General features: G+C 45.0%; 1 protein-coding gene across 4 annotated transcripts in view; it reads left to right on the top strand.

The window, feature by feature from the left end:
• Positions 1-15,898, top strand: part of FARS2 (phenylalanyl-tRNA synthetase 2, mitochondrial) — a 305,587-nt gene that overhangs the window by 45,822 nt on the left and 243,867 nt on the right. For all 4 annotated transcript variants that reach the window (XM_018039067.1, XM_018039069.1, XM_018039068.1 and 1 more), the window contains one exon: positions 3,177-3,793. In XM_018039067.1, the coding sequence (XP_017894556.1) occupies positions 3,200-3,793 (594 nt within the window). In that variant the 5' untranslated portion in view covers positions 3,177-3,199. The remainder of the gene's footprint in view (positions 1-3,176; positions 3,794-15,898) is intronic.

Genomic DNA, 15,898 nt, shown 5'->3' on the forward strand with positions numbered 1-15,898 from the left:
AACATGATGTGTTTTATTTCTCTACACTGTTTTATTCCAGTTCCCTTCTGAGTAACATCACCTATGAGATAAGAGAGGTGAAAACACTTTCATTGAACCCATTTACTGTTTTGCCATGTAATTAAAACTTCAGTAAGCCTGTTAATCTGTCAATATTAATATATCATAATTAAAGAAAATGCTATTTCTAGAAGTACCCAAAGGTCATTCCCTAACACACAGGTGCCTGAAAAAGTAAAACATGTTATTTGTCTTGAGAAGGAAGGCAAGGGGAGGCTAGAAAGGTGGCTGGGTCCCTCCAAAGCCATATGTGAATTTTCTGCTCAGCCATGAGAGTTTTTAAAGGGAAAAACTGAAGAAATCATCTCAGCTAATCACTGAGATGGGGGGTGGGGTGGGTTAGGCCGGGGTGCCAGCTGGTGGACTTCTTGTAATTTTTTCTTTGGATGTTAGCTTGTTCTCCTAGTTTGTTCGAGAGATTACTGAAGGGGATGCTAGGGAAGCAATCTGGTCACCTGTTAATGGCTTAGTCTTCATTTCTCTTCCTCTGATCTATGGAAAGAACCAACAGGCTCTTTACATCAGGTGGCCAAAGTATTGGAGCTTCAGCTTCAGCATCAGTCCTTCCAGTGAATATTCAGGGTTGGTTTCTCTGGACCACACGATGCCTTGCCAGCAGGTTAGGCAAGGTGTGGTGTGGTCCGGGGATCCGAAAGGTGTGCCCGGGCTGGAGAGGAACAGAACAGGGGGATGTCTGGTTAGGGTTAGTGACATGACAAGCAGGGCCCCTCTTGAGAGCGCCTTCCTGCCAAAAGTTGCTCACGGCCTTACTTTTCAGCTTCTTGTGGAAAGTGGTATTTTGGGCATTTGCCTACTCAACATTGTGACATCTGTCAAGGAGCCTGGTGACCGTGGGGTTTTCTGTCCCCCAAGGAATGAGTATGCAGTCACTACCGAGTAAAGGAAACCGATTACACAGTAGAATTAACACTTCACGTTTCTGAAACCCGAAAGAGCTCGGCCTTGAAACCCCGCTCTTTCTGCAGCTGCTAATGCTGGTAAATCAGTACCATACAATGCCTGTCACCGACTCCGGACCATAGTGAGGTTTGACCATGAACCTGGAGACGAGGCATGGAAGGGTTTCATGTCACCAAAGGAGAGGTTATGCCACATGGCTCTTCTTCTGCCAGAAGCAGATTCACCAGCGCAGTCAATAAGTTGGATGAATGTGGAATTTGACAACGTGGCTCTGTCACCCGTATTTAACTTCAGCACGGCCCAGGTCGCGCCAGCCGCAGACACGCGTGGAAGTCATTTGGACAAAATCCAGAATTCATCCTGTGTTCTCTGTCTCAGTGGGTGACTGTTTTTTTTAACAGTCTGGGTTCTTAAGGCCATTTTTAAGCTTTAATTTAACTTATATTGTGTCTTATACTGGCAATGAATTAAGTACATTATGAACACGATCGTTTCCTAGGAGATAGGTACTGTTTTCTATGAGAAGCCTGAGGGCCCAAAGCAGTCAAAGGCTGTGTGCAGTGATAACACCTTCCCCAGAAGGCTCCTGAGCTTGGTGGCAGCACGCGCCTTTGGAGGGAAGAGGCTTTCTTGTGTCTCCCAAGGGCGCTGAGCCGGGCCGCTGACAACCCACCAGCGTGACTGAGATGCATAAGGCAGCTCAGGCATGTGTAAAATTTATATCCGTGGCAGTGACAGCCTGAGCACTGTGGAGGGGAGACAGATTTCCACTGAAGCTCAGCCAGAAACGCTTCCCGCCACAACTCTGACAAAATAGTGCCATAAATGAACAGAGCCAGAGAGTTTCTGGGCTCCATGAAAACCTCCCGCATGATGGCTGCCTCACACACCAGGTCTACGCCCAGGCGTCTAATAAGCCACCTCACAGGTGCACGGGTGTTTAATTCAGAGCTGGGTATCCTCAGCCCCGTCATCCAAGTGGGCTGTGATGTGGGGTGCACCCCCGGGGTGCTCTGGATGGTCACTGGGAGCAATGCTGTTCCCTTCTAATGCGTTATTATCATGAAGTTAAGTGCTCTCTTGGTAGTATGTAGAGCCTAGAAGTCAAATAACCCACCTACCTGTGGGCTTGCTAGTAACTCAGTGGTAACAATGCCCAGTTTTAGAAGATGGTTTTGGCTGCTTTAAGTTCATGGCAGTTGTTTTTACCACCCTAGGGGGTTGACATCTAAAGCTTGTCATGCCCGAGATCCCCGAGTCCGTTTAAACCTGCTCGTGGGCCAGCGAGAGCGTCCAGAAGTCTCCGGTGTTGTCTTGATGCTCCTAGCACCTTGGGGTTTGGGCCCCTCCACCGGCTCTCTGTCACCTCATTTTTGATGTGCACAGCCTGTGCGAGGTGACTGCCGTGTGACTTCAGCAGTGAAGTCTGGTTCGCTTGTTAAATCCTGGGCATTAGGAAAAAGATCAGGCCACTCTCTGTGTCCTGACTGCTCCGTATCTCTCCCCGGGTGAGGACGCCCTGCTCCTGCTTTCCCGTGGGTGTGCAGTGGAAACCTGCTCTTTTACCAAACAGACGTGTCGTTGATGGGATCCCGCGATGGTATTTAATGGAAGTGACACGACCAGATGTGAGGGTAGAAAAGATTCGCAAATAAAAATAGTTCCAGCTGTCCGCTGGTGTGGTCTATCACTCTGTGTAGTATTTCCTTAAGCTTTTCACTTCTATTTTTTAAAAAATTACATAAAAATAACCAGTACCTAAATTGGTGTATTTTATTTGAAACATCCAAAAAAAGCGTTGTTCATGTCATCTTACAGTATAGTGAACTATTCTGGAAGTCACCTTTTGGCAGAAGTGAGCAGCACTTGGTGATTCTGAGGATGGAGTGGGGGTATGGCAGTTCAAACCTCCCTCCCTCCTTCAGGGCCTGTTGGATGCAGTCATGGGCCTCCTTTCAGGAATGAGACCCCGAATGGAGTCAGAATAAAAGGAGGTTGTCACATCCATACGTTTGTTTCCATGTGAGGGATCCAGGACATGACATGACATGACTAAAGGACATTTTCTTCAATCTCATTGTCTTGAGTGTCCAGGTGATGCTCATGATTCTCTTGATGTGGGGGAGGGGGATGTGCTGGTGGGAGATGGACTCTCCCCGGCTGAGAGGTGACTTCTGTGTGTGTCCTCTTTCCAGAACCCGTGAAGGAAGCTGCAGCCATGGTCTGCTGGGCTCTCAGGAGAGTCGGCCAGGTGCGTGCCCGCTTGGCCCGGAGAGACAGCGGAGTCTGCCGGGGCCACGAGCATCAGCCCTTGGGCCCGAGGCCCGCCCCGGGAGCACCGCGCAGCACGGTGGAGCTGCTGGGCAAGTCCTACCCCCAGGACGACTACAGCAACCTGACCCGCAAGGTCCTGTCCAAGGTCGGCCGGAACCTGCACAACCAGCCGCAGCACCCGCTCTGGCTGCTCAAGGAGCGGGTGAAGCAGCACTTCTACGCGCGGTACACGGGCCGCGCTGGGACCCCGCTCTTCTCCGTGTACGACGACCTCTCCCCAGTGGTCACCACATGGCAGAACTTCGACAGCCTGCTCATCCCGGCCGACCACCCCAGCCGGAAGAAGGGCGACAACTACTACCTGAACGCCACGCACATGCTGCGCGCGCACACGTCGGCGCACCAGTGGGACCTGCTGCGCGCGGGGCTGGACGCCTTCCTGGTGGTGGGCGACGTGTACCGGCGCGACCAGATCGACGCGCAGCACTACCCCGTGTTCCACCAGCTGGAGGCCGTGCGCCTCTTCTCCCGCCACCAGGTGAGCCGGCCCGCCATGCCGCGCGGCCTGGGGGCCTCCTTGGCGTCTGCGAGCCATCCGGCTTTCACCCGGCTTTCACGGTGTCCTTGGCGCAGGCGGGGCTCTGCACATCCTGGCCAGCGTGCTGCGTTGGTAACGCAGGAACTGGCGGGACTTTACTGCCTCTTGTCTGACTTTTGCCTTCTGGTCCCCGCGTGCCTGCCTCTGCGTTTCTCCTGATGAGTGAGCAGTCAGCGCAGAGGGCTGGAGAGGCAGGGCTGAGACCTGTGGTTGGGTTGCTCCAGGTCCCAGTGAGCAGAGGTTACCCGGACATGGTGTTGGACACCAGTGGATTTCTTAGGTAGCCCAGGGGCACTGGCGCTCTCCTGGCTGAGACTGTAAGGTGCCTTCTTGCCCCCAGGCTCTTTCCTCAGCATCGCCTGCTGTACACTGTGGCTGCTGGACGTGTTTTTCTCTGTGAGAGGGCTTCGCTGTTCTATTCCCAAAGTTTGTGTTTGGATTCAGAGAACTTTTTTAATCGGGAAATCTGGTATTCTGGTCATTCTCAAAAGCACCCACCTTCTCGCATCTGGTAGCTGACATCCTAACGTGCGAATCTTTTTTTTTTTTTTTTGGCAATTTGCGAAAATTTCTGAAAGCTTGAGTCTGTTTCCTAAGAGTGCAGTGTCACTTGTCTTGCATTAATGTATTTTTAAACCATCTCTGTTTTTATCTAAGAAACAAATGGAATTAATGAGGCGCAGGAAATATCTTGCGTTACTCCCTTAGTGCTTCTTACAAACATGTTCACAGAAACAGGAGGAATAATTGTCAACAAAACTCCCTCCTGCAAGCGTCAGGTCAGTGGGTTGTTGGGAGTGAGCAGGAACAGTGTCAGCTTCTTGGGTTGTTGGAGTGAGCAGGAACGGTGTTGGCTCCTTGGGTTGTTGGGTATGAGCAGGAATGGTGACAGCTCCTTAGGCTGATAAGTAACCATCGCTTGTTGTGTTAAATGAGTCACGTTGTAGGAGACCACTGCCTCAGGGTGCTCATCTCTTCCTGGGAATCTGTGGAAGTGCAGAAATAGGTATGAGCTTTGCATAGAAGTCCGCCTATGCTTGATCCCAGAACTGCTGAGATGAGCACTTTTCTATTTGGGAAAGCTGACTATTTTCTACATTAACTATTATAAGGATGCAGATTTGTTAGGAAACACAAAGGTCAAAGTCCGAGGAATATGACCGAGTGATGGAATGTCACCTGCAGTTAACGGGCCAGCAGAGGTGTGACGTCAGGGAGCAGGTGTCCAGGTCATGGCAGCGGCAGGCGCTCAGCCCAGTTTATCACGTTACAAAAATGAGAAAGGACAGTGCCCACTGGTTGGTGAGCCTGTGAGCCGTGGAAATGGCAGTGGAGGCTGTGAGATGCACGCTGGTGTTTTAATGGAGGAAGAACCCAGGGTCCCTGAGAGGGTGGGAAACGGGTAGATAGGGAATTAACCTCTTCTTGTTTCACACTTCTGCGGGGTCCAGGCCAGGTTAGCGGGAGGTGGGCACGGCTTTTCTTCGGATGATGTGACTGTGTGTTCTGCCTTGTAGTCAGAAAGACTGCACACACACACGAACACGTATGTATCAATACAGTAAGGTAGTTCCACGGGCCTTGTTTCATTTGCTCCTCCTCATAAAACCCTGTGAGGCAGATTACTTCCACTGCAGCCACGGGCAGTCTGAAGCCCCAGCAGGTTTAGTGACTTGCCCAGGGTCGCCCCGCCAGCTGGTGGCATCACCTGAGCATCACCCGTTCTGCCCTGTTGCTTTTCATGGAGGAGTTACTTACGACCCAGCCAGGGCTTCAGTTCTAGGAACAGTGTCACAGAGAGAGGACTGGTGTTTTGTAGATTCCTGGCCTCAGCTGGTACCAAGTCTGATCTAACCTTAACAATCAAAAAGAGTTTTTTTCCTTCTTTCTCTTTATTAGTCTCTGAATAGTGTTTTTTTTTTTTTAATCCCAATTGTTGTAATCATACACATATGTAATTTAAAAAACTGTATGGTCATTCTTTAAAAAGGTTTCCTGTTATTTCATAATCTTGGTAATCATTATTTTATTCACTGCGTGGTGTATTTCAGGAAGAAGAGAGGTGAGTCATCAGATGTGGGGTAAAGGAAATAAGAATAAGCATAGAAATGGATATACGTTATTTAACTATTAGTTGTGAATAAAACCCTTTTGTGTTCCAGAAAAGGTAAAATGTGTCAGTATTCACAAATTTAAATGTGTTAAATGTACCGATTTAAAGACATCCATTATCAGATCAGGCATTTTTCAATCAGAGAATCCTGAAACAGAATCACCAGAGGCTAAAAGTAAAGGGCAAGAAAAAGGTATATGGAGCAAACACTTTAAAACAAAGCTGGTAACACAATTATTAATATTAGATAGAATATGTGGAAAAAATCGTAAGTATGAATAAAGAGGGATAATACATGGACCAAGATGCTTTATGACTTAGGAATTTTAATGTGCCCGACATCATAGCCATAACATAGAAACCAAAGCTGAAGAAATCAAAGTTTGAAAAGTTCATTATGATAGTAGATTTTAAATGACTTCAATCAAAGATTGATGAATTAAGCAGATGAAATGAGTAAAGATACAGCAAATCTGAAAAATATGATCAGCATGCTTGATTTGATTGTTTTTAAAATTCTGTAACTATGTATGTGTGTTTTTGTTTGTACAGACAGACAAGACACACACACACACACACATAAATTCTATACCCAAATGTTTGAGGTATATAGTCACATGGGAAAACTTAAAATAAGTTGTCCATGTACTAGTTGACAGTTGAAGTTGTAAATAAATGTCAGAGACCCAATAACATTATCAGAACTATGCCTGGCTGCCATGTAGTTGATGTGGAAAGCAGTAAGAAAAGAGTAATAAAGCTTTCCCTGTCCCTAGCTGTCTGCAGATTCACAGCTATAGACTCATGGGTTAAAGAGAAATGTTAGAGTTATCAAAAGTTACTTATCACTAACTAGCAATGAAAACACTGACTTCAAACTGCTCAGGTGTGGCGAAGATAGTCACTTTATGATTCTGGTGGTAGCCCTGGCCACCGTGACCACTAACATCACCAAAGGAGGAGCAGCCAGACATACATGTCTCCTGTCGAGAGAATGCAAGGCCACCTGTAAAAAGTCCTGTCAAAAAAACCTGGACCTATATCAGCTCAACTTGCTGGCTCTAACAGGCACATTTATAGTGATACAAAGGACAGAGAAACAGATTAAACAATATCATGTGGATGCAATGAACAAAACCCAGCCTGGGGAAATTCTATAGCGATGCTACTCAAGCTGAGATCTGCCTAATGAAGTAAGTAAGTACAAGAATCAGAGTGAGTGGTGAGAAATGATGAGGCGGTCATATTCAAGGCTGTTGTCCGAGGACGTCTGTGGCTCTGCACGCAGTCTGCCAGGCCTCCCTCTTGGTGAGCTCTGTGCATTCAGTCTGGGGGGTGGTTTTGCACAGCACCTGTGTATCAGTTCCAGACCGATTAGAAACCTAACACTGTCTCTGCCACAGACAGTTTGAGAAGCACTGCCCTTCAGGATAAATGATTCCCTTTCTTCAAATAAAAGCAAGGAGAAAACAATAGCTGGTGCCAAACAAAAAAACAGATCTCAATCAATCACAACGTGCAGGTCCTATCAAGGGAAAGCATCTTTCAAGAGAAGAAAAGATGTGAGGCTGTTGGAAACTTGAACGCTAACTGAACATTTGAGTTTCAGGAGTTCTTTAGCTTTTGAGGTCTGACAGTAATATTATATTTTTATACAGTCATTCTCTCTCAGAGATATATATTAAAATATTATGAACCAAATGATGGATTTTCTTTAAAATAATGGGGGACAGGCATTTGGGGATGAATGTAAGAAGATGGGTCATGAATTGTCAATGACTGAAGCCAGGTGTTGGGTACATGATGAATCATTATCCTCTCAATTTTTGGGTATGTTTGAAATTTTCCTAATAAAAGTTTAAAGAAAAAGACTGAAGGAAAACACTTCAGGGATCAGTCAGGGATCAGTCAGTCTGTCAATCAAAAACATTTTTTTTTCCTGAACATGAACTGGGATCCAGTGCTGTGAGAAGGTGTCAGTGAGAGAGAGATGGTATCAGACGGTCACGAGAAGGTTCCTGGTTTCATGGGAAAGATAGCAATTAAGATTAAAAAGTAGCAGGAGGCCAGAAATACCGCTCTCTGGGGCATGAGCATAGATTATATTCAGTAGGAAACTGAAGTAGGTTAAAGCTAGAATGAATAGCCTTGCTTCCATCATTCTCAGATGGTCTTACTGTGGTGCTGTTTTTCAGTTGTGTTCAACTCTTTGTGACCCCATGGACACAGCCTGCCAGGTTCCCCTGTCCTTCTGGCGTTTGCTCCGATTCATGTCCATTGAATCAGTGATGCTATCCAACCATCTCATCCTCTGTCACCTCCTTCTCTTTTTGCTTTCAATCTTTCCCAGCATCAGGGTCTTTTCCAGTGTGTTGGCTCTTCACATCAGGTGCCCAAAATATTGGAACTTCATCTTCACATCAGTTCTTCCAATGCATATTCAGAGTCCATTTCCTTTAGGTTGGACTGGTTGGATCTCCTTGCAGTCCAAGGTCTCTCAAGAGTCTTCTCCAACACCATAGTTCAAAAGCATCAATTCTTTGGTGCTCAGCCTTCTTTATGGTCCAGCTCTCACATCCATACATGCCTATTGGAAAAACCATAGCTTGGACTAGATGGACCTTTGTCGGCAAAGTAATGTCTCTACTGTTACATATGCTGTCTAGGTTTGCCATAGCTTTTCTTCCAAGTGGCAAGCATCTTTTAATTTCACGACTGCAGTCATGTCCACAGTAATTTTGGAGCCCAAGAGAATAAAATCCGTCACTGTTTCCCCATCTGTTTGCCATGAGATGATGGGACCAGATGCCATGATCTTCGTTTTTTGAAGGCTGAGTTTTAAGTCATCTTTTCCTCTCCTCTTTCATCCTCGTGAAGAGCCTCTTTAGTTCCTCTGCACTGTCTGTCCTTAGAGTGGTACCCTCTCCATATCTGAGGTTGTTGATATTTCTTTTGGCAATCTTGATTCCAGCTTGTGCTTCATCCAGCCTGGCATTTTGCACGATGTCCTCTGCATGTAACTTAAATAAGCAGGGTGACAGTATACAGCCTTGACGTACTCCTTTCCCAATTTAGAACCAGTCCATTGTTTCATGTCTGGTTCGAACTGTTGCTTCTTGACCTACATACAGGTTTCTCAGGAGGCAGGTAAGGTGATCTGATATTCTTATCTCTTGAAGAGTTATCCACAATTTGTTGTTACACACACAGTTAAAGGCTTCAGCATAGTCAATGAAACAAAAGTAGATGTTTTCTGGAATTCCCTTGCTTTCTCTATGATCCAATGAATGTTGACAATTTGATCTCTAGTTCTTCTGCCTTTTCTAAACTCAGCTTGTATATCTGGAAGTTCTCAGTTTATGTACTGCTGAAGCCTAGCTCAAAGAAATTTGAGCCTAACCTTGCTAGCAGGTGAAATAATTGCAATTGTCCAGTAGTTTGAACATTCTTTGGCCTTGCCCTTCTTTGGGATTGGAATGAAAAGTGATCTTTTCCAGTTTTGTGGCTACTGCTGAGTTTCTCAAATTTGCTGATATATTGAGTGCAGCACTTTGACAGCATCATCTTTCAGGATTTTGAATAGCTCAGTGGGAATTCTGTCACTTCCACTATCAAAAACAAGACCTGGAGCTGACTGTGGCTCAGATCATGAGCCCCTTATTGCAAAATTCAGGCTTAAATTGAAGAAAGTAGGGAAAAACCACTAGGCCATTCAGGTATGACCTAAATCAAATCCCTTATGATTTATATAGTGGAGGTGACGAATAGATTTAAGGGATTCGATCTGATAGACAGAGTGCCTGAAGAACTATGGAGGGAGGTTTGTAATGTTGTGCAGGAGGCAGTGACCAAAACCATCCTCAAGAAAACAAGATACATGAAAGCAAAGTGGTTGTCTGAGGAGGCCTTGCAAATAGCTGAGAAAAGAAGAGAAGCAAAAGGCAAGGGAGAAAGGGAAAAATATACCTGAATGCAGAGTTCCAGAGAATAACAAGGAGAGATAAGCAGGTCTTTTTAAATGAACAATGCAAAAAAATAGAGGAAAACAATAAATGGGAAAGACTGGAGATCTCTTCAAGGAAACTGGAGATATCAAGGGAATGTTTCATGCAAGGATGGGCCATGATAAAGGACAGAAACAGTAAGGACCTCACAGAAGCAGAAAAGATTAAGAGGTGGTGAGAATGCACAGAAGAACCATACAAAAACATGTCTTAATGACCTGGATAATCATAGTGGTGTGGTCACTCACCTGGGGCCAGAAATCCTGGAGTGTGAAGTCAAGCGGGCCTTAGGAAGCATCGCTACAAACAGAGCTGGCGGAGGTGATCTTATTGTGAGGTTTTATAAAATTTGGAAGTCTTGTAGTCTTTCTCAAAAAATAGAAAAAGATGAACATATCAAGGTCATTTCATATTAGACTTGTTAGTAACAAATTAGGTATAAAAGACAATATTAGAGGTTTCATCTTAGGAACATAGATTATTCTCATTTTTGATGAACAGGTAAAAAATTATTAAATGAAATGTTTGCAGATTGAGTTCAGTGGCATACTGCGTCTTTCCACGTGATCACTGTGTGTGTGCCACATTACACCATCCTAACTGATGTGAGTTAACGTGGTATAATTATTAAGGAAAAGCATGTGGCCTCGTTAATAGATGTAGGGAAGCAAGTTGATGGCATTTAATGTTCTAGGACGTTAAAAAAGCATTTGACGGCATTAACATCTTATGATAAAAACTTTTAGCAAGCGAGGAACAGAAGGGAACTTTCGTAACATGATAAATGGTATTTGTCAAGGACTTACAGCATACATCGTAATTAGTGGTGAATCATTATAAACACTTCTATCAAATTAGCAACAGTTCAGGGTTATTTGCCATCAGTGTGTAGGAGGCACTGTTGCAATCACTGTTCATCATTGTGTGGGAGGTCCTAGCTTATGCAGTAAACCAGAAAGAAAAAAGCAAGTCTAAGCTTTGGGAAACATGAGCTGAAGCTGCTTTATTTGTAAATGGCACGATGGGCTACCCAGGAAGGTGACTAGAATGTCCAGATCCATCATTAGCACTGATTAGACCATTCAGCAAAGCTGTAGGCACAAAGACAATACGTACAAGAACCTGTTTCTCATCTGTAGGTTATAACCCGTTAGAAAATATAATGAAATACAGATTTCATTCATAACATCACCTACAGCATTGAAGCATCTGGAAATCATTGTTGCAGATGTTCAAGGTACTTGTAGATAACATTATCAGATATGATTGAAAGACATAAAGGAAGAGACAGAGGACCAATATACTGTGTTCGTAGATTTATGAAGATGGTAGCTCTCCCAAAATTGATCTATAAGTTCACCGTAAATCTAATAAAAGCATATTTTGGAGAAGCTGAAGAACTGTTTTTCCTATTTGTAGGAAGAGCAAGTTTACAAATAGCCAGGAGAAACGTAAGTGCGCCAGTCTAAGTGGCTGTGCCTTGCCAAGCACCCAGGCTCACCGCACTCTGGTCGTTGGGGTGGTTTCGTGTTGGCACAAGTGTGGTCACATAGAGAACTCTCAAAGACCTCTCCTCCTCTTTGGGAATTTGTTTTCACTATAGAATGGAACCGACTTTAAATAAGTGGGGAGATGGTGGATTCCACAGGAGTCGCTCTTAGTTGCCCAGAGAGGAAAAAAACGCCCGCCCTCCACCTCTCAGCACACACAGAATTCAACTCTAAATGGCTTCACAATCCATCGCGAAGAGAAAGTCTTCCAGACTTAAGAGGAAAACGCAAGGTACGACTCTGGGGGAAGAGTACAGCCTCTTGAACTGAGAATTCCTAAAAGAGAGGAATCTTTAATGGAAACAATGTCTTAAGTTGACTCTTAAGGTAAAACTTATGTCTAATAAAAGAATTCTTAAAGGAAGTTAAAAGACAAGCAGTGGGCTGGGTGGAGAATCTGCTCCACATGTAGCTAACAGAGGATTTGTGTTGATCAGATGTAAAGGCCTCGGTGTGGCACAGTCCAGCAGGGGAAATCTGACATACCAAGAGTTGTCCGGCATGTGAGGCAGTGAGAAGCCTCTGAGGGCTTTGGAAACCACGCCTGGAGTCCAGCTCCCAAGCCTATAGTTTAGACGCATCATGAGTGCTTACATCAGCAGGTAGATGAGAATGTTCACAGCACTATGGATCTGGTATGGCATTCCTATGTCTGTGAGAATGAGTAAGTCACAACCAAATACATCAAGATGAATGCACATAGAAAGTGGCATTAGGCAGAGAGAGTTATCAAAGCTAAGATATTCTGATTGCATTTGTGTAACCCTTAAGTCATGGGCAGAACTAACCTGATATATTGTTTAGGGGTTCGTGTACATGTGGAAAAGTTCTGGAAAGCAAAGAAATAATTTAAACATTAAGTTTGTCGTTACCTGCACAAGGAGTGGCAGGGGATTGTAGTCAGCAAGGGGCTGCAAAGTTTTTGGTATAATACTGTTCTCTTTTCTGAAAATGGGTGTGAGTGGTGAGCACAGGCTATATGCTCTTATTATTATTTAGAATGACATATGCTTTTTATGGGCTTCTCCAGTGGCTCAGCGTTTAAGAATCTGCCTGCAATGCAGATGTTGCAGGAGATGCTGTTTCGATCCCTGGGTCAGGGAGATCCCCTGGAGGAGGGCATGGCAGCCCACTCCAGCATTCTTGCCTGGAGAATCCCATGGACAGAGGAGCCTGGGGGCTACAGTCCGTGGGGTTGCAAACAGTCGGACATGACTTAGCGACAAGACACAGAGGAACCATGAGTCTTACGCCCTGCTGTGTGGAGTGCATATAGTCGCCACCACTTTGTAGAGTTATTTGGTAGCTTTTCTTTTTTTCTTTTTTGTTGTGTTCTCTATGCAGAGAAGGCGATGGCACGCCACTCCAGTACTCTTGCCTGGAAAATCCCATAGATGGAGGAGCCTGGTGGGCTGCAGTCTATGGGGTCGTACAGAGCTGGACTCGACTGAGTGACTTCACTTTCACTTTTCACTTTCATGGATTGGAGAAGGAAATGGCAACCCATGCCAGTGTTTCTGCCTGGAGAATCCCAGGGATAGGGGAGCCTGGTGGGCTGTCATCTATGGGGTCGCACAGAGTCGGACACGACTGAAGGGACTTAGCAGCAGCAGCAGCAGTGTTCTCTATGATCTGGCATTTTTCTTTTAAGTGATAAAAAAAGAGACAGTGGACTATAATTGTACATTGAGTACTTCTGAAAGAGATGGGAATACCAGACCACCTGACCTGCCTCTTGAGAAATCTGTATGCAGGTCAGGAAGCGACAGTTAGAACTGGACATGGAACAACAGACTGGTTCCAAATAGGAAAAGGAGTACTTCAGGGCTGTATATTGTCACCCTGCTTATTTAACTTCTATGCAGAGTACATCATGAGAAACGCTGGGCTGGAAGAAACACAAGCTGGAGTCAAGATTGCCGGGAGAAATATCAATAACCTCAGATATGCAGATGACACCACCCTTATGACAGAAAGTGAAGAGGAACTATAAAGCCTCTTGATGAAAGTGAAAGAGGAGAGTGAAAAAGTTGGCTTAAAGCTCAACATTCAGAAATGTTCAGATCATGGCATCTGGTCCCATCACTTCATGGGAAATAGATGGGGAAACAGTAGAAACAGTGTCAGACTTTATTTTTGGGGGGCTCCAAAATCACTGCAGATGGTGACTGCAGCCATGAAATTAAAAGACGCTTACTCCTTGGAAGAAAAGTTATGACCAACCTAGATAGTATATTCAAAAGCAGAGATATTACTTTGCCGACTAAGGTCCGTCTAGTCAAGGCTATGGTTTTTCCTGTGGTCATGTATGGATGTGAGAGTTGGACTGTGAAGAAGGCTGAGCGCCAAAGAATTGATGCTTTTGAACTGTGGTGTTGGAGAAGACTCTTGAGAGTCCCTTGGACTGCAAGGAGATCCAACCGGTCCATTCTGAAGGAGATCAGCCCTGGGATTTCTTTGGAAGGAATGATGCTAAAGCTGAAACTCCAGTACTTTAGCCACCTCATGGGAAGAGTTGACTCATTGGAAAAGACTCTGATTCTGGGAGGGATTTGGGGCAGGAGGAGAAGGGGACAACCGAGGATGAGATGGCTGGATGGCATCACTGATTCAATGAACGTGAGTCTGAGTGAACTCTGTGAGATGGTGATGGACAGGGAGGCCTGGCGTGCTGCGATTTATGGGGTTGCAAAGAGTTGGACACGACTGAGCGACTGAACTGAACATAAATAAGCTAGATGTACCTATGTCAGCTTAGATGAGGTTTTAGTAAAACGTTGAGAGCAACAAATAAATTATGAGTGATACTAAGCTAGGACGTCTTTTGAATAGCTCTTTCAAAATGTGCCCAACAGTGCCCAGCAGTGCTCTCAGTGTGAGCTTAGTCCAGGCTCTCTGTCTGTCTGTCCATTTGTGTTTCACTTGCTTCTCAGCTCTTCCTCTCTCTCTCTCTTACACACATGCACACCTCAATCACACAGGTTTTTTGGTTCCATAACTATGTAGGTAAGTGTGAAAAAAGTACATGGGAAGAATAAGCCCCCAAATCAAGATGGTGATTTCCCGTGAAGTGTAGACAGGGTGAGTGGTGGTGGCAGGTGGTGGCAGGTGCCGTCATCTTTCCAAATGCATTGAGATGTCACGAATTTCTGGAGCACACAGAAGGTGTCTGTGAGGCCAACAAGTTTGAGAGCCACTGTTCTATAGCTTCGAAACCAAATTTTTTGAAAACTTTAATTGTAAAAAATAGCAGATTCCCTGTAGTTGCCAGACCCACCAGAGGTAGCCCATATGATCCGTGTATCTCTTTAATCTGATTTAAATATACTAATTTAGAGGAACGTGCCTGGACCAGCGCTCAAGGAAGCTCCACTTTCTGCTGGTCTCTGGAAATGCCTATGTTGTCTCTCAGGCAGTGCCCTGTGCGGGAGGCCAGCGAGTGCTTGGGGTGAGGGGCGGCGGGGGGCAGACGCTCGGGGTTTACCCTGCACTCTTGGCCGCAGAGGCTTGGTTTCCTCCGGGTCTCTGCCCCGCTTTGATGACTTCCCTGGGTCGGTGTTATCCAGGGTCTTCCTACTACGTGCACTCCTGACAGCCATGGATGGTCCATGTGAGCCTTCCTTCCTGCCCAGTTCTGTCTCCATTCTTGGCAAAGAAATTCTGAATGCTACTTCCTCCCTCCCTCCCTCCCTCTTACTTTCTTTTCATTTTCAGAATGTGCGTATTTTTCTTGCCTTTGTTTTCTTGACTAGTAGTTCTCAAACCTGAGTGTATTAACAGTCCTGGTTCATGACCAAGTTTTTGTTGATCTCGAAGGCAAATTTAAATTTTAAGAGCAAAGCAGCAAGTCTTGTAGAGGTTTGTTTATTCACTTTAAAGGCCTCTCCCTGTCCTAAGGTGATTTCCTTGTTACTTTCCTGAGTGTCAACATATTCTTTCTTTTATGAAGTGATGGTCATAGTATTCAAAAATTTTGCCTGTTTCGGAAAGTAAATTGTTGCCAACATTTTCTTAGTGCCCTGACTTTTTTGAAGTTTTTGCTGGTCTATGGAATACAAAACTTTAAGTCTTAATAACTGAAGGTGTTGTTATAGAGAAGTTGCGAATATTTTATAATTATGTAATTTATGAATATTCACGTAGAAACAAAGGGGCATGTTTTCATAGAAGACATGAATGAAGATATACAGAGAAGTAAGCTTTTGATATAATTTTGACCACCGTTATTGCTATATACTACTTCATTACGACCTCTGTGTCAAGGTCAGATTCCATCCCAGCCCCCCTTTTACTTTTTTAAAGCTTTTTTTTTTATGCCATGCTGTGCAGCTTGCTGGATCTTAGTTCCCCGGCCAGGGATCAAACCTGTGTCCCCTGC

This window comes from Capra hircus, chromosome 23, assembly GCF_001704415.2.
Source record: "Capra hircus breed San Clemente chromosome 23, ASM170441v1, whole genome shotgun sequence".
NCBI classification, from domain to species: domain Eukaryota; kingdom Metazoa; phylum Chordata; class Mammalia; order Artiodactyla; family Bovidae; genus Capra; species Capra hircus.